This window comes from Erithacus rubecula, assembly GCF_903797595.1.
Source record: "Erithacus rubecula genome assembly, chromosome: 2".
NCBI classification, from domain to species: Eukaryota; Metazoa; Chordata; class Aves; order Passeriformes; family Muscicapidae; genus Erithacus; species Erithacus rubecula.
This window is the reverse complement of record NC_136685.1, coordinates 75437110-75461562: the sequence shown is the minus strand read 5'-3', so window position 1 is coordinate 75461562 and position 24453 is coordinate 75437110. Positions and strand designations below refer to the sequence as shown.

The 24453-nt window shown below is 40.1% G+C and overlaps 1 protein-coding gene and 1 long non-coding RNA gene across 7 annotated transcripts in view; both read right to left on the bottom strand.

Moving 5' to 3' along the window:
- The window catches only part of RMDN2 (regulator of microtubule dynamics 2), a 52879-nt gene extending 33846 nt beyond the window's left edge, over window positions 1-19033 (bottom strand). The window contains exons 1-6 of one of the 6 annotated variants that reach the window (XM_079332450.1): window positions 18958-19033; window positions 15625-15752; window positions 14434-14900; window positions 7935-8130; window positions 6871-6973; window positions 2959-3019 (exon numbers count right to left, since the gene is read on the bottom strand). In XM_079332450.1, the coding sequence (XP_079188576.1) occupies window positions 2959-3019; window positions 6871-6973; window positions 7935-8130; window positions 14434-14888 (815 nt within the window). In that variant the 5' untranslated portion in view covers window positions 14889-14900; window positions 15625-15752; window positions 18958-19033. Of the gene's footprint in view, window positions 1-2958; window positions 3020-6870; window positions 6974-7934; window positions 8131-14433; window positions 15286-15383; window positions 15539-15624; window positions 15769-18957 lie in introns of those variants that run through there. The other 5 variants (XM_079332451.1, XM_079332454.1, XM_079332455.1 and 2 more) reach the window with 5 other exon arrangements.
- Window positions 19034-19551: 518 nt separating this feature from the next.
- Window positions 19552-23268, bottom strand: LOC306816069. The gene is made up of 3 exons (XR_013777565.1): window positions 23037-23268; window positions 22471-22569; window positions 19552-19869 (listed from the first exon to the last, which is right to left on the bottom strand). It is a non-coding gene; the product is annotated as an uncharacterized lncRNA (long non-coding RNA).
- Between the last annotated feature and the right edge of the window lie 1185 nt (window positions 23269-24453).

Genomic DNA, 24453 nt, shown 5'->3' with positions numbered 1-24453 from the left:
GCCTGGAAGTGTAGAGACCCCAAAGGTCCTGTGTGGCACATGTTATGTCATGCAAACATCAAATGGCACATGCTGCCTTTCTACTCTCCATCCTCCGTATGTTCAGGACCAGGCCCTTGCTCACATTCAGACACACCTGACAGAGACAGAACATCCAGGTGTCCATCTGGAGCTGAGTGCTGCCCTTCAGCTCTGATCTTGACCACCCACTAATGATCCTAGCATCTTTTTGTATAAATATTTATTCTATTTTTCTCTTTTCAGTTTTCTCTCTTATAAATATTCCTATTAGCTATGATTTTCATATTACTTTCACATATTATTTATTCATTACTTAATTGTATTGCACTGTTATCAGTTGATACACAGTCTTGTCTATTTATAACCTCAGATAACATTCTGTTTGTGTACAACTTTGAGAGCACAGCTTTTACAGGGACAATTCCCTGAAGTTTTATTTCCTGTTCAAGTGAGTTAACATGTGAAATAATGTCTAGATAAACTGGAAAACTTTGTGTTACACCAGATTCAAGCAATATAGATCTGACACACAGCAGACTACAGAAGTCTTGTGGGTAATGCAAAAAGCCCCAACGGCAAGCAAAAAGGAAAATATAACTGCTATCAGGGAGAAGGAGACAACAGGCAAACCAGCCTAACCTGAAAACATTCCAGGATAAATTATTCTGGAAGTGCATAAGCATACAAAACAGTTAACACAAGCTTTTTGAGAAAAGAGAGTATAAAAAAAAAGAATTCTGGCAAAATAAAATAGACTGGATAAGAGGTATGCAGCAAATACCTTGTTTATGTGGTTTTTGACTTTGTCCTACCTGATGTTCCTCAAAAATCTAACCGTGGAAATATTGTTTGGATTAAATCACCTGTAGAGATGGTTGCAGAACCACTTTCATGTGAACCTGAGCATCACTATGGGTGTCACACAAAGTTTAGTGTTAGGTCCATCATCCTCCAGTAATTTCATTAATAAGTCCATGATTTTAAAAAATCCATACAACAAAAACCACTTTTGAAATAAACTGTTAATCCATGAGGGGATGCATTTACAAACCTAAATGGCTTCAAAACTGAGAAATGGTTGGAAATAAAAATGAAATCAACTAAATGTGTGTAAAATACTTTATAAAGAATAAAATAGAATAAAACAAGTTAAAAAATAAGTTACAAAGCAAGTCCAACTGGTTAAGTAGCAGCACAGCAGAAAAATATCTACTGGGACCACAGCTTGAACATCTATTGTTATGTTGAACAAAAATATACCAATATTCCTCTGGAGCATGGAAGTCCCTTCTGCCCAGTATTTAGAGCCTCAGTTACATTGGCACAACCATTACTCTTCACTACACTTTGAAAATCGTGCAGCAAGTCAGAAAGATGCCAGAAAATACAGACAAGCAGATAATATATTCAGAAAAAAATAAAGCAAACTAATTTAATCTATAGTGTCCATCTATACCTCCAGAAAGACATCAGTTGAACAATAACTGATAAAAACCTCATGTTCACTTGCAACCCAGATACATGAAGGATGAAAATGCAAAGCATACAGAAATCCACTGCCTGTTACAGGAAGCAGTAGCTTAAAAAAAAGATTTTCCTCTTAAACCTCTCAATTCAGCTTTTGGAGCTAACCTCTGGAACACATCTCCTTACACTCATAATTCTTCCCCTGCTAGATGTTCCTGCCAGGACAGGATCTCACATGTGATGTCCAGCAGACCACCTACATCTCCCTGAACATCATGTAAGGGTTTATCAGCATACTTTCTGCCAGTGAAGCTGTATTTATACTAGGATATTTTGTCAGTCTTGTGGGCTGAGGAAGAAGGGAGGGGCAGGATTCACACTTCAACGTGATTTTGTGGTTGTTTATACACAAAGTTCTAGCTGAGAGGGGTATACCAGCAGTATTGTGAGGAAGTGGCCATGACTGTGGTCTAGCAAAGAGCAGAAACTGCTTTTAGAAGAAGAGAAAGCAAGACAGAGAATTACCTAATTAAATGACAATGTCTGTGTCTAATCAAGTATCTAAACCTGAGATAGCTGACATGTGTTCCCTTTGTTGGCAATGGAGATGTTGTCAACTGAGACCCACGAGAAACTCATCCCACCCTCATGTAAGACTAAATGGGCAAAATTGACTCCAGCAAACTGCACCCCAGAAAGTGGCTGCTTTTTAGATTGTGAAAGGAGCCTGGGCTAAAAGTATTTGTTTCAGATATGCAGAAGTTTAGTGAAATCCCATCCCACAAGTGCAAAGATAAAATTAATGAAGAATGTAGAAACCATAATGGAAAGGAAAAGCTAATAATATTAGAAATCAGGAGCTCAGTAAAATTTACTAATAAAATACTAAGGTGAGGAACTATCAGCTAGAACTCAGCAGAATTATCTTTTACCTTCGATAAAATTATCTTTTACCTTTTACCTTGATTTGAAGAAAAATATTTACATTTGTGGAGTTTGTTAGTTCTGGCAAGGTCTACAAAACTAAACTAAGTATCATGTTTGGATAAAAACTATATTATAAAACAAAAATTGAGCAATTAATTCAAATTTCCATAGTCCTCTATGTCTATTTTTAATTATTACAATTTAGACTATTACAAGAAAAGCAAAGGACAAAATTCAAAATCAAATGCCTTTACATTGTGAATTGTTGAAAGGAAAGGTAAATGGAAAACTATGGCTTCTCTGACCAACAAAATAGTGGCTTAAGCAAATATTCTTAACTACACTTCTTGGTACTTACTGAAGTATGGTTATTGAGTTGTTTCAAATGCTATAGTAAATGCTTGATGGAATATTTCAATGTAATTTTTACCAGCAACTGGTGAAATTGAGTTCCATAAAACTATGAAAAATATTAAATTTATGAAGCTGATGTCAGACTGGATGTTATTTTTTTTAACTTAATAAAAAAGTTTTTAAACTTACCACTGGTGACTCTCAGCACTCGTAGCATCCAGCTGAACAGCCTTTTCAGCTTTAAGCTTTCCTGTAAATGGATACATATGAGAGGATTTTCATGCTCTTCTAGGTTTTAGGTGACTCCCAATAACAAAGCAATCGGATTTACTGCAGCAGCAAAGAAATTGCTCCCTGTTCTTAGAAACAATTAGATAAACAATGTAACATCCTGGCTTTACTTCATTTACATAGTCATGCACTTACACATAAGTATACATAAACTACATTTGCAATTTTAGTATTTTCCTTTAAAATCCAATTCAGGTGCAATTAAATCAGGATAGGATTGGACTGTACTGCCAAATGAGGCCATGTCTGTAAGACTGAAGAACCTTAAAAGCAGGTCAGACAAGCACCTGTCAGAAGAACCAGCAAAGTTGTTTCCTGCCTTGAGTACAGGAATAAACTAGTAGAAGTTCTTTTCTAATACAAAGCCTTTCCTTAAGTTCAAATTTTAACTGAATAAAGATGACAGTAGGTGATTTAATCAAACTCATGCTCCTGGTAAGAAGTTCAGATGAGATGCTTGCTGTTTGCAGAGTCTCAGCTGCAACCAATTAAGCTGCACTGACATTTCTGTATTGTAAGTTAAGTTCATAGAAACAAAGAATAGCATACATAGTCTTCCAACCCAGGGGAATGAAAAATAATCATGAAACTACTGCCAGCTCTCCTGCAGTCTCAAGCCCTCTGCAGCACTTCCAAAAACTGAGATGAAAAAGGCTGCTGCCACCCCCACTTCATGAGAATGAGCCAAACTAGGCTGGTTACTCAACACCTAAGACCCACTTTCATTCCATCATTCTTTATCTCTTCCAGTATTTTGCTACGCCCTTATCATTCATCAGCTGAGGTTACATGCAGTCACAGAATCACAGAATATGCTGAGTTGGAAAGGAACTACAAGGATCATTGAATCCAATTCCTGGCCTGCACAGGACCACCCCAAAGAGTCACACCATGTGTCTGACAGCATTGTCCAAACACTTCTTGAACTCTGTCAGGCTGATGCTGTGACCCCTTCCCTGGGGAGCCTCTTCCAGTGCCCAACCATACTCCAGGTGAAGAACCTTTTCTTGATATCCAATCTAAACCTCCCCTGACACAAATTTAGTCGATTCCTTGGGTCCTGTCACTGGGCATCACAGAGATCAGTGCCTGCCCTTCCTCTTCCCCTCATGAGGAAGTTGTAACTGCAGTGAGGTTTCCCCTCAGTCACCTCTTCAGGATGAACAGACCAAGTGACCTCAGCTGCTCCTTATACAGTTTCCCAACAGGCCCTTCACCATCCTCATGACCCTCCTTTGGATGCTGCCCAATAGCCTGATGTCTTTTTTACATTGTGGCACCCAAAACTTGAGCACTTGAGATGAGGCTACCGCAGTGCAGAGCAGAGCAGGACAATCCCCTCCCTTGCCAGGCTGTGATGCTGTGCCTGATGCACCCCAGGACATAGGTAGCCCTCCTGGCTGCCAAGGCACTGCTTTCTCTTGTCCAGCTTGGCATTGATCAGGATCCACGGTGCTGCTTCCCAGCATCTCATTCCCCAGCCTGTCCATACAGCCAGGGTTGTCCCATCCCAGGTACAGAATCTGACACTTTTCCTTGTTGAATTTCATATGGTTGGTGATTGCCCAGCTCTCTGGATTGTTGAGGTCTCTCTAAAAGGTCTCCCTGTCCTCAAGAGACTCAACAGTTCCTCCCAGTTTTGTATCGTCTGTGAACCTGCTCTGTATCCTTTCCAGTCCTGTGTCCAAGTCATTTATGAAGATGAGGGGCACAAGCCCGAGGATGGAGCCCTGTGGAACCCCACTAGGAACAGGTCCCCAGCCTGATGTCACCTCATTCACTGTAACCCTTTGTGCCTGACCTGTGAGCCAGTTGCTCACCCATCTCATGGTGTGTTTATCCAGCAGTGTGCTGGACATTTTGTGCAGAAGGATCAGGTGAGAGACGATATCCAAAGCTTTACTGATATCCGAAAATATTACATCCACAGTTTCCCTTGATCAGCTAGGTGGGATACTCTGTCATAAAAAGAAATCAGGTTTGCTAAGCTAAGAGGATTTTCCTCTCCATGCTGGCTGTGACAAATGACCATGTTGTTTTTCAGGTGTTTTTCAATAATGACGAGAATAATCTTCTCCATAACTTCATCAGACACTGAAGTAAGACTGACAGACCTGTAGTTGCCAGGGTCCTCCTTCTTGCCCTCTTTGAAAATCAGGACAATGTCAGTCAGGTTCCAGCCAGCTATACCTCTCCAAATTCCCAAGACTGCTCAAAAATCATCAGGAGAGGTTTTGAGATGACACCAACTAGTTCTTTGTTGTTTGGGTTAAATCCCACAGATTTGGATACAGCTGGAGCAGCAGATCCTACACAATTTCCAGGTTGACTTGGAATTGATCATTCTTGCAGTCCTGGTCCTCCAGCTCAGGGAACTGATAACTCCTTGCTCCATCATCCATATTGAAGACAGAGGCAAAGAATACATTAAACATCTCTGCCTAGTCCACGTCCCTGTTTGTGAGGTGACCACCCTCATCCTGCAATGGGCTGATTTATTTTTACACTGCCTATTGCCATTAATTCATTTGAGAAATCTCTTTTTATTGGCCTTCACAGTCCTGGCCAGCTTCAAGTCCAGTCACTGGTAAAAGCAAAGGATCCAACAATAGAATTTACTGATTTCATTTAATTTGTGTCATAATCCTCACTGCACTGTGGGATTTATGTACAAAGCCAAGTTGCTACTAAAGCAAAACCAGTATCAATTTAGCTGTTAAGACAGTGCAAGTCTTCAGGAGTATTTAGATGACAAAAGGACTGGAAAAAGGAAGGACCTTGAACAGAGGTTGTCTGTGGTCTGTTACAACAGCATGAAGGCATGACACTGCCTTTAAGGATGACAAAGGACAGCTCAAACTGCTTTGTCAGTGACACTGTCACTGCCAACACAACAAAAAATCAATGAGAGGTGTCACAAAAGAAAAAATAACCCAAACTTGGGTTACACTCACAATATCTCATTTGGTGCAGCAAAAAAGGAAGGCGCAATGGAGAGACAAAAGAAAGAGAGAAGATAAATGAGATAAATGCAAAAAGGTTTCTTTTAAGAACAGTGCCTTGACTCGATGAGAGTGACACAGTGTAGAGGAGATGTAGGGCTCAATGAAACAAAAAGAAGGCCCAAAATAAAAAGGGAAACAAACTGTTCTCCTAGCCAGTATCCATCCAGACAGTGAAAGAAAGGGCAATGCTTTTAAAAGCAACCCAAAAAAAAGTGCTATGATGAAGAAAATTAAAATCTTGTGGAGATTAAATTGTCAAACAGGACACATGGGGAGGGATGTCTGGAAGCAACATCAATTGTCACACACCACTTCTGTTTCTGGGCAACAGTTCCTACAGATTCACAAAGTTTCATCCCCACCATCACCACAAAAAGGCTGCTGATATGCAGGAGTGCTCCCTGACCACAGGAAAGCAGAAAAACAAACCTTGACCCAGCCTCAGCATTTATTTATTCCTCTTGCTCTCTAAAAGATAAAATTAAGAAACTGTGCTGACAGCATCTGGGAGTTTTCATATTCTGTATCCATCTGTTTCTCAACAAAATAAAGGATTTTAAGGCAATCTGCAGAGATAACGGCCTCAATTATGACCTGCAATACTTCTCTGCCACTGATTTTAGATCTGAGGAAAAAATGAACTGAAGTTTTTAACTGTGGTGGTTAACTACACAAAACATTATCATTACAGTACAAATGCTCCCATTTATTGGATTGCAAAAATTCTTTATACTGGAAAACTTAACTGAAGATCAAAGAATGTTTCACTACAGACAGCATTATTCATAAATATTTTTCCTCTTACCATCAATTACATATTTCCTCTTCTCCTCAGCATCAGTAGTCATCTCAAACAGATCTCCATAAGCACGTGCAAGCCTCCAAAGAAAGTCCACACATTTTTCATACTGAAAGCAGAAGACAGCTACATAATTAAACTGATCAAAATGTGATTTAAACAGTTTGCTTTCACAATGCTTAAAATTAATAATATGCTGAAAGCACGTAATCAGAAGATGGCATAATTTTTTGTTAATTTTCCTTCCTTCTACCTACTACTTTTAGATCATGTGAGAACCAGCTGACCAATTTTCAATGAACAAAAAAGAATACATCCTTTGGAAACACCCTAGACCATTTAAAGAGGTTTTATTTTACAAATCAGTTTAAACTTCTTTTAATATAAACATTTACAAGGTAATCCAGTAAAGCACAACAAATCCCTGAACAAAGTTATGTGAATTTTCTCTAGGGAAGCCATAAGCACCACACCCACAATATCTCATTTACCTTCCTTGGTATTCCAATATTCAGATGAAAATACAATCAGAACTAATGCTTGACGAACCAGAATAAAATGGTACACTGAACTGAGCATTGTACATCAAACAACCTTTAAATTTCATCTGGAGTTACATATGGGCCCAGCAAAATCAAAGGAAAAATTCACAAGAAGGATATTAGAAAGGTATAAGCAGACTAGATGCTCATAGTTTGAGAACAGTAAGTCTGGTTACTACCTAATTCTACAGGATTTTCTCACACAGACTGTTTCAAAACCAGCAGAAGTAAGTATAATTTACATTGGAAAACACTTATTATTTTTCTTTGTTTTATGCAAGAATTATTGCGTCAAACAAAGCCTCTAAGTTATTGAATTAGAACGGGATATATAATAGCAGAACTCCTATGCCCACACAATGTGAATATTGACACAACTTTGAAATACTGCTTTTGGACTGTATTTTAACAATACACTTGAAATTTCATCATACATTTCTATGTGCATTTTAAAGCTTGCATACAGTTCTCAAAAGCAGTGTAAAGTAGAAGTTAATAGCAACTTTATATTAAGTTTACCCATAATACCTTGTCATCTTTCTCAAGCAGCAGTCTGAAGCCCTCTTTTTTATCATCCTCTGAACCCTTATGCAAATTGTCCACCTTCTGTAAAAAATTAATTAAGTCTTCATCTTCTTCTGATTTCACTATGGCATCAGATGACTTCATACATCTTTTTTCTTCCTCGGAGTCTCCTTCAGAATCAGTATGAGCGGTAAGGTAACTAAAATAACAGAAAATAATGACATTTTTTTTCTTACAAAAGAAGGGTGTTGTTAAATTAAAAAGCAAAGAATTCAGAGCACAATTTATCGCAGTTGTCCAACTTTAAAGGATTTTTATTAATAATATCAAGTTTATTGTTATTATTACAAAACCTTTATCTTCAAAGGGACAGAATAGTCATATTCCAAACATAACAGGTAAGTAATTATACTGTCCTGCTGCCTAATACTCCATTAAAAAAGGCTGATACATATTAGAAACACATGTAGCCTTGTGTTTTAAACGCAGAACACTTGAAATCATTGAGCTTTAAGACATGCTCTGCAACCTTGAATAGGCCTCTTCAACTCTCTACCTCAATTTCCCTATTTTTTGAAAAAGAAATGAGCTTACTAACCAAAATATAAGTGCCATAACAATCATTTATACAATATTTTCTTAAACACTTTTAAGATCTAAATACAAGCCAATAAAAATAACACCATTGTTACAAATTCCTTATTTCCTCCGAACATTTTGAAGTTCAGAATATCTGAAACTGGAAAAGAGATGATATTAATTAATGATGCTTAGTACACAAGTACTCAGCACAAGGCAAAGGTCAAGGGCAAAGACATATTTGTAAAAGCATAAATATCACTCAGAGATAAGCAGGTGGCCTTACTGTCCAAAGTGCTGAGAGTTCATTAGGGTACTTCGATTTCAAAGAGGAGCAGTGGATGGCATTGTTTTAAAAAGTAGCCTTTTGCTTATGTACTAGAAATGGGCAGAGAAGCCTCATCTTTTGCATTTCCACTTTTGAAAATACTTTTCTGGGGAGAAGTAATAATGTAAACCTATCATATGCCAGTTTCAGAGATTTTCTGAATGGTTACTATGAGTACAAAAAGCATGGAATGGTACTATACATATTAGGTAACTGAATATTCAAAGTAGGCCATGACAGTCTGAATAAATAAAATCTATTTATTTTTTCAGAAATATAACCAGGACAGAATGCTAGCAGTCAAAAGGAAAGTTATTAATAATGGCTATCAAATATTCTGTTTTCAATATGTTGCTTTCAGAACAGATCAGTGTATCAGAGCAGATACACCTACAGCCTGTAAAGGGACAACTGCTTATGAACTGCTGCAGAAGTGCTAGGTCTGGCACAACAGTTTTGCTGCAAAATAACCCAGTGACACAGGAAAGAGGAGTCAAAAATACATATGGATAAAACAATATACACACAGTCCACGTGTACATGTTCAGACTGAAAAATATCATGGAACAGAACAGAGATGGGAAACTTCGTATGTTTCTACAGACTTGCTTCACATAATCTTATTGCAGAAGTTGATGACACATCCTATGCTGTATCTTGTAGAGACTAATTCAGTCACTGAACACTTAGTTTCATTTTCTGAAGTGTGATTAAAAACATAGCATATTGCTCTTTCATAGTTATTTTGAAATGGGCGCAGAAATATATGATGGTTGCATTTTTAAGAGCCCAAACTTAATCAAATGTACAAAGGAGTTCCTGAGGAGTGGGACAAGCTTTTAGCTCCAATATAAAACTCTTATGATGTGAAGTATGTTTGGAAAGTATCTTCCCTCACACGGTTTAGATGCTCCATTCCCCCTAATAGAAAGATAAATGTGCTGAGGACCTAAAATAAGGATGCTAGATAATATAAAAGAGCAACAACTAAGCAGTAAAGACAATATCCTTAGCTATAGGAATTTGGGCAATGCATCAAATGCTACCTAATCAGGTAGATATGAAAGTGAGGAATCAGTGTTTGGAAGTCAGTGTGGATGTTGCATCTTTTACCTTTGCTGCATAAACATCTGCTAAAATTTCTATGATCACTACTATTCCAGTGTTAGATAACAGACAAAAATGATTATTAGAAAACGCAATTCTCCCAGCAAAAATATAATGGCTGCATGACAAATGCAAGGTTGGGTTGACATTGGGCTGTCAGTCCAAACAAACTCAGCAGAGATTTCCAGCAGCACTATATTAAATGTCATGACAAAACATCAAATTGAGGCCAAACATCAAATTCACATGACATGAGGTAAGTCATATTTTTTTGGAGACTCATAAAAAAGGTGTGAAACAGGTCACTATCTAACAGATCATGTGAAGCCATTAGGAGCTAATTTCAGACAGCAGAGAGGGTAGGGTCATTTCTTACCCATTCTCTCTCATCTCCAGTGTCCTGGCAAATTCTCTCCTACCTCCTCTACCTGCTTTATGAACCCTCAAAGAATTTAAATCTTCTTAAATGCTGAATAGAACACCATAAATTTCAATTTACTTGTTGAGTAATAAAGCAGCTAACAGTCTTATACATCTATACATTCTAAAGCACTAAAAATCAGTACTGACACAAACAGAAGTGGAGATTCTTCTTAACACAGTTTAAAAACTCCAGGACTTTAAGAACTGATAACACTACTCCAAAAATGAAATAAAAGAAAACAAGGAACAGTCATTATGGTTTGTTTTACAAATATTCCATACAATACAAATCTGCAATTTTACTTGGTATTTTCCTGCAAGAGGTTTTATCAGATGATAAACAGAAAAGTGAGTATTTACAAGTGACAAACACATTGATCAATATTTGAGAAAATGGAAAAACATTTAAAAAATGTCTAGAGTCAGTGCCAACTTGTTTTCACCTTTATTACCGAGAGATTTTAAATAAAAGAGAAAAACAGTGATAAGAATGTGAGGAGCAACGATCAACCAACAGGACTCAGTTGTATCACAGTGGACTGTTCAAAGTTCAAAGAACAAATGGCAACTGTGCTGAAGACTCACCCCACCGTGGCTAAGCAGTTCAGTAAATCCCAGTACCTAGTACCAGATTAAAACAAACCCTGAGCTACATAGTATAAATAAAACACCCTTGTGGTATAAACACATTTGGGTGGTTCAAAAACTGTGTTGGGGTGTCTGTAAATTGGCAGACTCTGGGCCTAACCAGGTATCATTTGTCCACAACACTTCAGCTTTTAGACAGATCAAATATCATCCATCGTCTCCCTGCCAACTTAGGAAAAAGCCATAAGCTGACACAAACACCCTCTCATCTGCTCTGGCTAATTCCACAGGAAGGTGATTGCATGTCACAGATGGATCTGGATCAAATTTGTGCTGTATGATCCAGCATATCCATCAGTAATGATAAGTGGCTTTCAAGAGAAACTGGCAAATTGAATTCTTAAGCCAACTGAAAGTTGCATTTAAAAGAAACGCACAGCAAAATAAATTAGAAAATGCTAAGCAAAGTGATACTCAGAAGCAGGCAAGGGAAATTTTTTTTTCCTGTTGACTAAACTATTTCAAGGAAAAATTATAAATAGAACATCTGTCAGAAAAGAATTTACTGCAGTGAATCTTCCTGGTGCCTGATGCCAAATGCAATTTGAAGAGCTTGGATGCTGGGCCAGCTGAAGACAGGTGCCACACACGACACTGATGTCCAGAGTTCATCACTGCCATATCAGGGAGGAAACAGCTTGAAAATCACAAAGAGGAGAATTCGGTGACATGTTCCATTCCAGATGATCATCTAGACACAATTTATTGTATTTGTAAATGAATGAGTGCTTGTTATACATTCTCAAATGATAAAAATTGTAGTTTTCACTAGGACATTACCAGAACTGAAACAAAGTAAAAAACAAAACAAAACAAAACAAAAAATTTTAAAAAACCCCAGAAAACCAAACCAAAACAAACAAATAAAACAAGCAAAAAAAAAAAAAAAAAAACCAAAAAAAAACCCAAGAAAAGCACAAACTAGAAACCGCAGACTTATTGCCATTTAATGTCTCATCCATTCAGTGCACCTTTCATTCTGACTGTCATTACGTAAAAATATAGCTCATTTATTAAAATACATGTGATATTTCTCCACTCACTGAAATACATAATTTTTGAAAGGCAAAACAGAAAGCCTCTCTTCCCAAGGTGTTGAATACTAACAGTGACATTGAGAATGCCCAGAGCAGATCAGAGCAGTGAGGGCCTTATCAGAGGCTGTCAGCTTCCAATATTTAATGAAGAAACTAAATAGTATTAAAACCTTCTCTGGAAAAAGTTTACAAACCTGAAACCAATGTAGTCATACAGCACAGATCCATAAAACTCTTCAGATTAGTTTATCTGTCAATTGCCAGCATCTGCACATTTGTCAATTAAAACCAGAAGTTTGCTTAACTCAAGCAAAATCCTATCTTCTAGATCATTACATTACTGCTGAGGCAGCGAAACACACTGCATGTACTTTAGATGGGAGTACATAAAGGTGAAAAAATCTTTTATCAGTAACAAAGAGCAATTTTTTTTCTGTAGTGTACAAACAAGCACCTGAATGCACCACTGTGTGTGGAATTCACAGAAGAGTATAAAACAATGAACATGGTGTAATGTCTACAGCATATGAAGTGGTGATGTACAGTAACTGGAAAAAACCCAAGTGTTGCTATTGACCCTCCTGGCCATGCACGATAGTCATTACAGTTACAGAAGACCTCAGAAAAATATATTAGGATTAATAATCTATTAGCAAGAGGAAGGAAAAATACTATTTACTTAAATGAAATCAAATTATCTCAAATTTAGAGAAGATATGAAAAACAAGCACATCAAGTACAAGTGTTAATAGGAAAAAAACCCACCTCTTTTCAAAAGAGATTGAAAAACAGCATTGGGAAAGAACATAGCCAAATGACTAATGCTAACTATAACCTTGAATTATCTTCTTTGCTTCTGACTGTACACAAATACTTGTCAGAGAAGGCCTCTCTTAAGGACACATTCAATGCTCTTGCACACTATAATCACTTGTATTGGATCACGGCATCAGCTTCTTCGTCACACAGAAGAACCTGAGCACATAAGTTTCCTTGGCTTGTTCTCAAAGAGCAATACATCATTCCTATCAGAAAACAAGATTTTCTCAAATGTTACATGTGAAATAACCCCTGCATTGTATCTGTGGTCCTGGTAATTCATAAACTGGTCTCTTTATCTGCATCTCTGAATATTTTATTCATGAAGGCCTTTGCAAATCAACCAATGGATGAAATAATCTAAGAAGCTAAGAGAACCAAGAAGTTTCCATACCAGATAAAGGAGGAAAGTTGTTGAACACTTATGCCAATCCTGAATACCTAAAATAAAGAACTGGGTCATAATAGAACTGACAGGTCTTAAAATATGGTATCAAAATATAAGACTTGCGAACCATGTGGGCTGAGATGTAACACAAAAAGAAATTCTGCTCACAGGAACTGAGAATGAATGTGGAGAAACTCTTAAATATAGAATTTTATTAATATGCAGCATGTTAGCTGTCTTCAGAATATTAGTTAGTTAAAATACTTTTAAAGAGAAAAGTGACATAAGATGGGCAATTTACAGACATAGTGCTGCCTACACAGATGTTTAAGCAGCTGAGAAAGCAGCTCAAAAAACTCAGTTGCTATAAACATAGTATTAGTAAATTGCATGTAAGTATCTAATCTGATTATACCAAAACAAAGTTGTAATTACAGGAGATTAACGTCAAGACAAAAATACAGTGCCTCTCCTGGACTGCTGGTACATCATCCTGCAGTGTTTTCCTCAACTCATGAGGATAAAAGATCCCATTAACTACAACGTGACTACAAGATGTGGTCAAAACTAGGAACTTTCTGCCTTACTGAGTCAGTACCCTAAATTCCTCAGGGTCACTTTTTGAGCCACCAGAAAGTGAACACAACAGCACATATACATAAACACTGCCCCTTGTATAGAGGTTCTGCTCAGACGTAGCTGCCACTGGATGCAATGCCTCTAGGCAGAACACGGTAATAACTTATCTGTGAAGCTGATTAAAAACAATTATCAGGAAAAGCACATTTGTACACTTTGAACGAACTCTGCCAAAGACACACTTTGCACTAGAAGCACTTTTAAAATTACACCATTATTCTGAACTTTGCCTCTCATTGCATAGCTATGTAGCAATACTGCATCAGGGTTACCAAACACACTCTTAAAAAAACAAAGAATAAATCTGGATTATGCTTGGCATTATGCTAACTTCAGCTACAGTGCAGATTCAGAGATGGTCACCAAGAGTCTTCGCTGATACAAAAACTGCTAATCTGAACGATTGTATTTTTTTCCCCCAGATGTATAAAATCTATGCAAAACCTTTAAAGAGCTCCTGTTTACAGTTTCATATAGGTAATGATGTAACTTGCACTGCATGTGTACAGTAGAATATACAAATTATTAACTCACCCTCCTTCACTTTCCGCCTCCTCAGAGCTGGTAGTTTCTCTTGCACCAGAAGCTGTCTCTGCTTTTCTTCGCCTTGTTGCTCTGTGTGATGGGCTAACTCTCTGAGCATCACCCTTTCCTTGGAGCTCATTTCGAACAAGCTCTTCAAGTTTTGGAATAGCTTCTTTCAGAAATTCCACCTCTCTCTTCAGTTCATCCACACTTAGTAGTAGGCCATTCAATTTTTCTAGTATCTGCAGTTGCCTTCCATGTAAAACCATTACTGCTCCTTGCTCATTGGGAGCCTCGTTTTGCAAGCCCACAGAATGAATTTTGTTACCTATATCCTGGAACGCACGTATACGCACAGCTGCACCAGGCTTTCGGATCTTGCGGTACCAAACGAGCACCAGGCTCAATCCAGCAGTTCCTGCCACTATGCCCAGTATTAGTCCTTTATTTTCGAAGGGAGACATTTCTGCACGCTCCTAGAATTGTGAGACAACAATAACAGAGTTTAAGACGTTTCCCCCTGCTCTACGCAAGCGACTTGCTCTGCTCTGAAATCAGCAAGGTGTAAGGCAGGAAGAACTGCTGACACAAAGTTATACTTTTTGTAGGTTCTGCAATACAAGGCTGCAAAAACAAGACAAAAGTGGATTTGGGGGTGTGAGAGGCGCTGGCACGTGGGCAGGACCGCAGCCTTCACTCTTAACCCTCCCGGCATCCTGGGATTTGTTTGTTTTAATGCGAGAAACTCATATAATCGGATTTTCCGACACCGCCGAGAGGCGGAAACCCAGCTGTCAGGCCGGAGCGCCGCCCGGAGGGGCGTCCCGCCGGTCCCCCAGCCCCACGGCGCCGAGGGGCTGCCGGAGCCCCGCGCCCACCTCCGTCCCGCCCGCCCCTCAGCCGCCCCAGCCCCGGCCGCCCCGGCAGCGCCGGCCCCGAGCCCAGCGCCGCCCCGGTACGTACGCACGGCCGGGCCGGGCCGGGCCGGGAGCAGCGAGCGTCCGGCGCAGGAGCCGCAGCTCTCCCGCCGCGGCACAGGGGGCGGCGGTACCCGGATCGAGGGGGCCGGGCCTCGGCCGCGCCGCCCGGGTGACGCGCGCTGTCCGCCGGAGGAGGGATTCCCGCGGCCCGGGGAATCCCGCCGGGGGCTGCACCTGCCGCGGACGTGGCTCCAAATACGCCGCTTTACAGCAAGTGTACCTGTTCGTCTGTCTGTCCTCGGTCTGGTGGATGCTCGGTTTCACCGATTTTTCAACCTTTTTTCAACCTTTTGCTGCTTCTAGGCCACAGAGAAATTGTGCTTCCACTGCCTTGGTGGAGACCTGAAGCTGCAAAATCACGGAGAAACCCCGCCCAGTTGCCAGGAAGACGGGTAGTCCCGGCACAAATGCTTCGCTGCAGTTTAAGCAATCTAAGGGCCCAAAGCTGATTTCACCAAAGTCCATTATAGATTGTTCAAAGTCTGAAGGAACGTACCATAGAATCATAGAATGGTTTGGGGTGAAAGGGAACCCTCAAGGCCATCTAGTTCCAGTCCCCCTGCCGTGGGCAGGGACACCTTCCATTAGAACAGATTGCTCAAAGCCCCATCCAACTTGGCCATAAACACTTCCAGGGTCGGGGCATCCACATCTTCCCTGTGAAATCTGTCCCAGTGCCTCACCACCCTCACAATAAAGAACTTTTTAATATTGTCTAATCTAAGCCTACTCTCTTGCAGTCTGAACCCATTTCCCCTTGTACTGTCACTCCATGCTCTTATATATTGTATTGCCCCATCCTTCCTCTAAGTTTCCTTCAGGTACTGGAAGGCCACAATTAGGTCACAACAAAGCCTTCTCTTTTCCAGGCTGAACAATCTCAGTTCTTTCAGCATTTTTCAAAGGAGAGGTGCTCCATCCCGAATAACTTAGAGTTCCTCATCTGGACTCATTCCAACAGATCAATGTCTTGTGTTGGGTATCCCAGAGCTGGATGAAGCCCTGCAGGTGGAGTCTCACCAGAGCAGAGTAGAGGGGAGAACCTGGATTCATCAGAGTATGGGAGGTATTGCTCCTGTGCCCCATCTGAGATCACTTCTATTGGTGACTCTCACGAGACTCTCCTTTGCCCATTACAAAAGGATCTGGCTCCTGATTCTGGCCTTGAATGGAAAAAGGATCATCACAGACAACCTGCTCTGACCATTCATCTTCCTGAAGGCTTGTGGAGGGCCTGTGCATAGCATCCTGTCAGAATTTACAAGCACAGAACTCAAGTTTTTCTGTGAGACCTTAAGGAAATCATCATGGAAACCACTGTGCCTGTGCAATGGAAGAAGCTCTTCAACAACTGAAATTATCCTCAACCATATAAATCAGAAACAAAGGAACACAATTCTTAAAAAACATACTAATTGTGTTTAAACAGTGAACAGAATGCTGTTCAAAACAAAAAAGTACCTAAAACAGGTATCAAGAACGCAAGAATTTTCAGTCTTAGTACAAATTAGCAATTGTAAATCAGTCTAATGTCTACTTATATCCAAAGAATTTAGTTTAAAACAACTACAGCTCTCTTCATTAAGAATCTGAGGATGAAATTACCCTTATGAAACCGAACTACAATCTGAGACAAAGGTGGAAATCTGTTAGAATGTAAAAATGAATACTGTTTCAGTATTTTACAGATTTCCCAGTTACAATACAACAGTAACAACAATAAGAAAGTGTATAATCTGCTCATATGTTTGTAATTTGAAATTTTTAAACCAAGGAAGGAAATCTCTTCAATTTTATGGAAACTTCACTAAACTCAAATTTTTTTAACAAATTTTACTCTAGATAGTGGTTTTAAGATACACAATCCCCCAGTGTTTTAAAATGGAACAAGAAAACTTAAATCTCCATATGCTGATAGTGTTTCAAGTGTTCAGGAATGGTAATATAAATGTGTTGGAAAACTTTAATTTTTGGTTTTGGGGTGGTTTTTTTTGGGGTTTTTTTTTTTTGGGTATAGTCTACCAAAAGCTTTCTATAAGCCAATTAAAACAGGAAAAGATTTTTTTTAAAGTATTAATTGGAGGCAAATATAGCACAGAGCTGAAACAAAATATGATGGATGCAAAAAGCTAAGTGAGTATTTTCAAAGATTTTCAGGCCTTAGACAAGGAGAACTCTTTTAAAAAAAAATGGCCCAGGAAAGCTACCATGTACAGCTGCCTGAATATGTAGCAACTATGAAAATCAGGTCACCTGTCTGGTCCCAAACTCCTTGTTTGCTTTTTATCTGTGGCCATTTTACTCAGGCAGAGCAGCATGGAATCATAGAAGTTATTGTATATATGTAGAAACTTTCTAGAACACAGCAGCATTCCAAGTTGGGCAACTAAACATCAGTTTACCCAGACATAATTCAGTTGGCTTAAATATGACATATGTTCTAAAAAACATAAATGTTGTTAGAAAACTACTGTTCTTCTGCAGATTATTTTTTTCTAGTTTAAAAGAAACTTTGTACCTGAAGTCCTAAAAAACAGGTCCAGACAACCATCTCTTATAAAATAGTTATCCCCAAATATTTTTAGTGTATTTTCAGCCTTATTTCCTAAGAACACAAAGTTTATGCTCCCAAGTTGTCTGTGTGTTGTCCTTCTGACAGGCCATACCATGACACTTTCTCCATCCAGTAGCTCATAAACAAGGAGCTTAATTTCAGCCAGTTGTGACAGAAGAAATATGTCAAGATCACAGAATTGTAGAATCGTAGAGTGGTTTGGGTTAGAAGGCAACTTCATGATCATCAAATCCCAACGGTCCTGTGATGGGCAGGGACACCTTTCCCTAGAACGGGTTGTTCAGGTTGCATCCAACATGGCCTTGAATACTTCCAGGAATGGGACATCCACAGCTTCTCTGGACACCCCATTCCAGTGCCTTACCACCCTCTGAGTAAAGAATTGCTTCCTTACATCTAATCTGAATCTCTGTTAATCTAAACCTACTTGTCCTATCATTGCTGGCCCAAGTAAAAAGCCACTTTCCCTCTTTTATGTAGACTCTTTGAAGTATTGAAAGAGTGATTATGTTAATGGATCAGAGAACCATTTCATAGTAAGTGATGCATGCTGTTTCCAGACAAGGTGTAGCATAACCTACTGGTGGTTTAATTCTTGTATGGAAGGCATTTGTATTTTACAATTTTCATCATTTTCTTTAGTGGTAATTCTTCTGTCCATTTTCTTCTGTGATATGCTGTTCATTTTGAAATGCCACTCCCTCTCCCACCCCCAAGAGTTTAATCTACTGCTTGTAACAGATACAGAAACCTTTAATGAAGCAATAGCAGTTCATACTTCAGCAGCTGTCTTGTAGGCGTAAAGTCAAATATTGTTAATATGTCACCAAACATTGTGAAAGCTTAAATACCTTTGACCAGACTTGCAACTACCTTGCCATGTCTGGCTGTCAGAACAGTCAGAAATCACTGCTTTGTCAAGTTTGGTTGAATTCTTCTGATATTTTTGCTAAAAAAATAAAGCAAATTGTATCTTACCTCAAAGGGAAGCACTCACTGTCAGACTTGTCAGTATTCTCTGCTGCTTTTGGCCTGAATGGTTGTTCCAGTGCCCCTAATGAAAAATTACTCAATTGAAGTTAAAAGGAGATGGGTAATAGCACACTGATCTTTTCTGTTTTCTTGAAATAAAGATATACTGCTTAGCACAATTTCCTGGGGAGATGAGGGTGCCTCTGCCTTTATGTCTCTGTGTGTGCAAACATAATTCTACCTCTCCCTCCTCCCCAGTATTGTTGAATCTTTGGCCAATCTCGGTCAAATTCAACAGAGAAGCTCTTAAAAATTTTCCTTGAGTTAGTTCATCTTGTAAAGAGGAAACCCCAGAATTAGAGTCACTGCTATGGGGAACATTGCTTATCCCTTGGTGCTGAAAATGCATACAAGAGAAAAGCATTTTGCAAGACCAGGAAAATTTAAAGCAGAGCTTTCATTTTATCAGATGTGAACAAGCAGAACTACAAGTTATAACTTGATAGGAAACCTGGCTTCATTAGTTCAACTGCACTCAGAACCACCTGTTTATTAATTCATTTATTTATTTACTGTGATGCTAAAATCCAGTGGTGCAATTTCAGCTAAGTACAAATGGTCACTGGTGGCATGGCATTTCAAACAGCAAAAGAAAAAGAAATGTACGTACTGTTCCTGCTTGTTTGTGTATTCAGGAATCTCAAGGACATTATCAAAATATATTCATACAAGCTCTGTTAATTTTTTTATGCCAAGGTACATGATTCAGTTTCCTTGATGTAAGAGATGAGGTTGACAGCCCAAAAGAGTTGGCATATGTTGTGTTGACAATAATAGGAAAAATAAGCAAGGCTAAATCCGATGTAATTCCACAGCACTGACTGATTTCTTCACAAAAAGAAATTGTCCTTGGAGTTCCTGGGTAAAAAGAGGAAAAATATATGAATAGTCATAAAAAGAAAAAGAATATGTCTGTATAAATGCGTATTTTACATGTATATGCATATGTTCCTTGGGAGTCAAAACTCAAAAAGAATCACACTCTTTATAAAGATGTGGGTGTGTACAGACTAGATTCCACCCACTGTAATTTTTCTTTTACTGAATGAAGTGTCTTTTTTTTCAGCTTCTCTATAAATATGCTATTTCAAGACCATACTGATGTATTTTAAAGAGCTTTACTGTTTCCACCATGCAAATGGCAGCATGCCCCTTCCTGAACTCCGGTAAATATTGCCTAATGGCCCTAGGATATCTGCAATTTCACATTAAAAAGATCATCAGCCAGGTTATATGGTTTGTTCTTCCATCATTTCTGTCCCTTTTCTCTGCTACCACTTGTTAGCTTATAAAAAATTTTCCTTTCTGATTTGAAGTCTCCATCTAGGCCACTAAGGCTTTGTGTATATTAGCAAGCAGTGGAGACTGACAGGAGAGGGTCTCTGGGCCAAACAGCTGGTGCTGATGCCATGACATCCGTGCTGTGCCCCGGGTTAACTTTTGCCAACTCCAACCTGATCACAGAGGCTGTGTGCCCATTTGTGGCTGCAGTGCCTCAGTTGTGCTTCTGCAATGGATATTCCCAAAGTGCAACCAGGTGTTCCATGCCTGGTATGTGGTGAAGCAAAGCTTGCCAAGCTGGGACAATTGGGAGATTTGCCTCCGAGGTGCACACCTGACCCAACCCAAATCATTACTGTATACATACATATTTACTTTAGGAGACTTTGATGTGGGTTACACAATCATGCAGGACAGAGTGAGTGCAGTGGGGAGTTCACCTCCCCCTGGCAATATCTGAGTGTTGGCAAAGGGGTTCCTCCTTCATCATGCGATCACTTTTGAACAATGACAATCAATAAGTGCAGCTAAAAGCACGAGGAAAAGTGGTGAAACCAGGTGAGTGGTGAAACCAGGGGAAGCATAAACAAACACCTAACCACTTCAAAGAGTTTTGCTATATACAATAACAAGACAAGATTATTACTGTATGCATACACATACACAGTCAGAAATACATTTATGCACACAACATTTTAGTTTTGCAAATGGTTTCAAGACATCTGATGTGCTTTTTCATAAGGAGATTGGTCTGTCAAAGTAAAATGTAAATGTAGATTTTATTATTTTTACTGGTGTTTGCACTCCATCCTGGTGTTTAAGAAACTTCCCTGTGATTCTGAGCTGCAGCTTCCTAAAGAGTAAATAAACCAGGTGGCCTTTCTGAATTTTGGTGAGATGGGTTCACAGGTCCTTTGCTCATTCATAGTTGCAGTGCTGCTATCTTGTGGGAAAAAAGGCAGCAGCAACTGCAACACTTGCAAAAGTTGATATTGAGTCATTGTCAAGAACTGTAAAGATGACCTTTTAAACGTTTGCATGTTTCTTTCTAATTTAGAAAAACTGTCTTAGTGTGATTAATCCATTAGGTTATATGGGGAACCATTATTCAGATTGCAGTCTGGCTCTCTTCAGTGTGAATTTTGTACTGCTTTTAGCAGAAGGTACAAAACCCTTTCCAGGACATCCTGGAGCATAAGCAGCACTGCTGTCCCTGAAAGCAGTGAAACTGCTTCTTCTATTGCCACATCTTAGAGGCACTATTTAAAGCTACTGCATGGGTATGCAATGTGCAATTGCAAAAATCCAGATCTAACGAAAAGATAGAAAAGCATCTTGGGCAACATTACAGTATTTCTATGAAACAGGCAGATTTTTGGCCAGAGTAGTAGTTTTAGAAGCATTTTCATTGCCACATGCTTTGATAGTCAAACTGAAATACCAGGGTGGTTTTTTTTTCTGAGAACAACAGAGTAAGATTCCAGAGCTAGGAAGAAATAGTATGAATAACTGAAACGTGTTTTTATAGGGTTTGTTTGTTTTCCAGCTTCCAAAAGGACATGGAAATAGAGATTTGTATGTCAACAGGCACATAGAATATTTAGACTAGAACAAACTTCTATTGCATACTGTTATAATCTACCTTACCAGGTTACTAAGCAGCTTTTCAAGACCATCTGTTTTCATAAAAGAAGTATTTAATATGTCACTCAATAGTCTTGGGTTGTGAAAGCAGGACTTATACAACCAAAACACCTAGAAGAGTAAAATACAGTCCTGCCCTTCCAAAGGGCAAGAAAATAATTCCAAAAGTATTATGATATATGTGATATATACTAAAATATGGTTTATCTTCCAGTTGGGAAGCAGTTCTTTTCTCACATTCCTATTTTTTAAAAACTATTTTTTATTATTTAAGACACTTTTAAAGGAGTCTATAGATCTGTATCCCTCATACAATTACAAGTCCTATTGAGCAAGAAGTTTGAAATATGCATAAAATTTAGCACTACACCCTGAACAAGTTTGATACTCATCAAGAGTCACTCAGAAGAGCCAGCACCATGTGAGACATCAAATGATGTAGATAACATATCCATTGCATTCTGTATTTTGCATCAGAACCTGATTCCAAAATACAGAAAGAATTCTAAAAATGTGCTTTTTTTTTAAACTTACCACAGCATTATCCCAAGTGAGAGTGCAAATGGAATTTGTGAATGTGCAGAACAGGAAATCTGTTTCATCTCCGGGTACTGTCTACTCATTTGTGTTGGGCTGCAAAGTAAAGCGTCAAGTAAAGTAAAGTTGAGCAACAACATTTAAAAATGCTTTGGTATTTTCACTAAAAACAGTATCATGCCAGTGTCATGACGCAATTACGCCTCTGGGCCATGATGTTTGGAACTGCTTTTGCGGGCTCGCAAGTAGGAGTTTGGAGGGCAAGGTGGTGCTGTGCGCATCGAGCAACACCAGGTTAGGAAGGTCAAGGCACAAGCCGGGTACTGGCCGCCTCCAAGGCAATGCATGGACCGAGTGGCTCCGTACAAGCAGCCTGGTTCCCTCCCAACGGCGCAGCTTTTGCAGGGCTGGTTGGAGGCCCTCAGGATTTCCCCGAGGCCGCACACCGCCCTGGGGACACCACCTGCCTCACGGCCGCCCCGCCATTTCCCCACCTCCTGCCGGGGGTGCCGCCAGCGGGCGGGGCAGGCAGGGAGATGGGGTACCCGTGCCAAAGCACACACCTGGCACAAAAGCAAATCGGTCCGTGCCGGCCATGGGCAGGCACGGCCTGCGGACACGAGCTGTCAGAAGAGTCGGGTGACACAACAGCCTGGCAACGGAGCGTGCGAAGCAGCGCCGCTGCCCCGTTTCAGAGGGGCCGTGAGGGGACGGCCCCACCGGGACAGCAGGGGACAGACAGGAGTCACACCGTGTACTGCGCCATACATGGCGTGCGTGCCGCTGTCCGCGAGTATCTCCGCACACAGCACAGGCTCTCGAGAGCCCAGCAGCCACACGGGGCCACCCCGTCCTCCGCCTCGCCCCGGCGCCCTCAGGCGCGCCGAGCCCAGCGGCACCGCGGGGTGGCGCCCGAGCGCCGCGGCCGCCAGGGGCGGGCGGCTGCCGCACTCGCTCCCGGTCTCCATCCCAAACCGGCGGCGGCCCTGGAGGAGCCCGGAGGAAACGTCCTAAAGCACGCCCATCCCCGGCGCTCCTCACGCGTCCGTGTACCGTGCGGGTGCATCTGCAGAGATCAGATGGCAGCGGCGTGCCACTGGTTCCAGCTGCCATCCAAAACATCCTTCCTTGCGCTGAGTGCCGTGTTCATTAGATAGCTCAGCTCGCTGCCTTGGCGGAGAAAGCCGCGGTTTTGTTGTCACTGTTCTGCCAAGATGCTGGGCTGATCAGCTCAAGGCAAAGCCCTTTGTGAGAAAAAAAAAAGGGCAGGAGCGCGTGGCCAGAAGCTGCAGGAGAAAAATGACTGATTTGGTTTATCTTATGGAAGTGCATCTCTAATTGCAATTGTTGTAGGAGAAAGGGAATAAAGAGATACAAATTGAGAAAGAAAAGACAACACCTTGTATCCTGTATCTGTACCTGAGGCAGACTATCAGATATCCCAGTACTAGTGAAGAGAGCAGCATACATTTGTAGTATAAGCTCTTGTTTCTAGTGTAGATCTGAATGACAGTGCATTATCATGGCCTGGCTCTGTAATTTGCCCCTTAATAAGAAAAATTCAGCTCAGACTGTTGTGTCTTTCTAGTCTTAAAAAAAAAACCCGAACAAAAACCCAAGCAGAAATGCAGCAGAACATATGCTCAGAGGTAGAATAACTACAAATGAAAAGTAAAGGTAAAAGCAAAGAAGGTGGAGAAAGTCTCTGTAAAATTTTAAATGCCACTTGTCTCTGCAACAAAGGTGGCCATGACCTGGATTCCTGCCTCCTGAATTCACATGTGTCACCAGGGTGCCTATAGATTTTCTGTAACTCTTTTGGGGAGAAAGGCCCCTTGAAAAGGGAACAACCCTTCAAGTTCAGTGTCAGTAGTGATTCAACTGCTTCAGGCTGTAGGCTTCAGTCTTGCTCTTTATGTACCTAGGGTATACTGACCTCTGCCACTTGCAAGACATCCTTGTCATGGAAATTATTTGAGG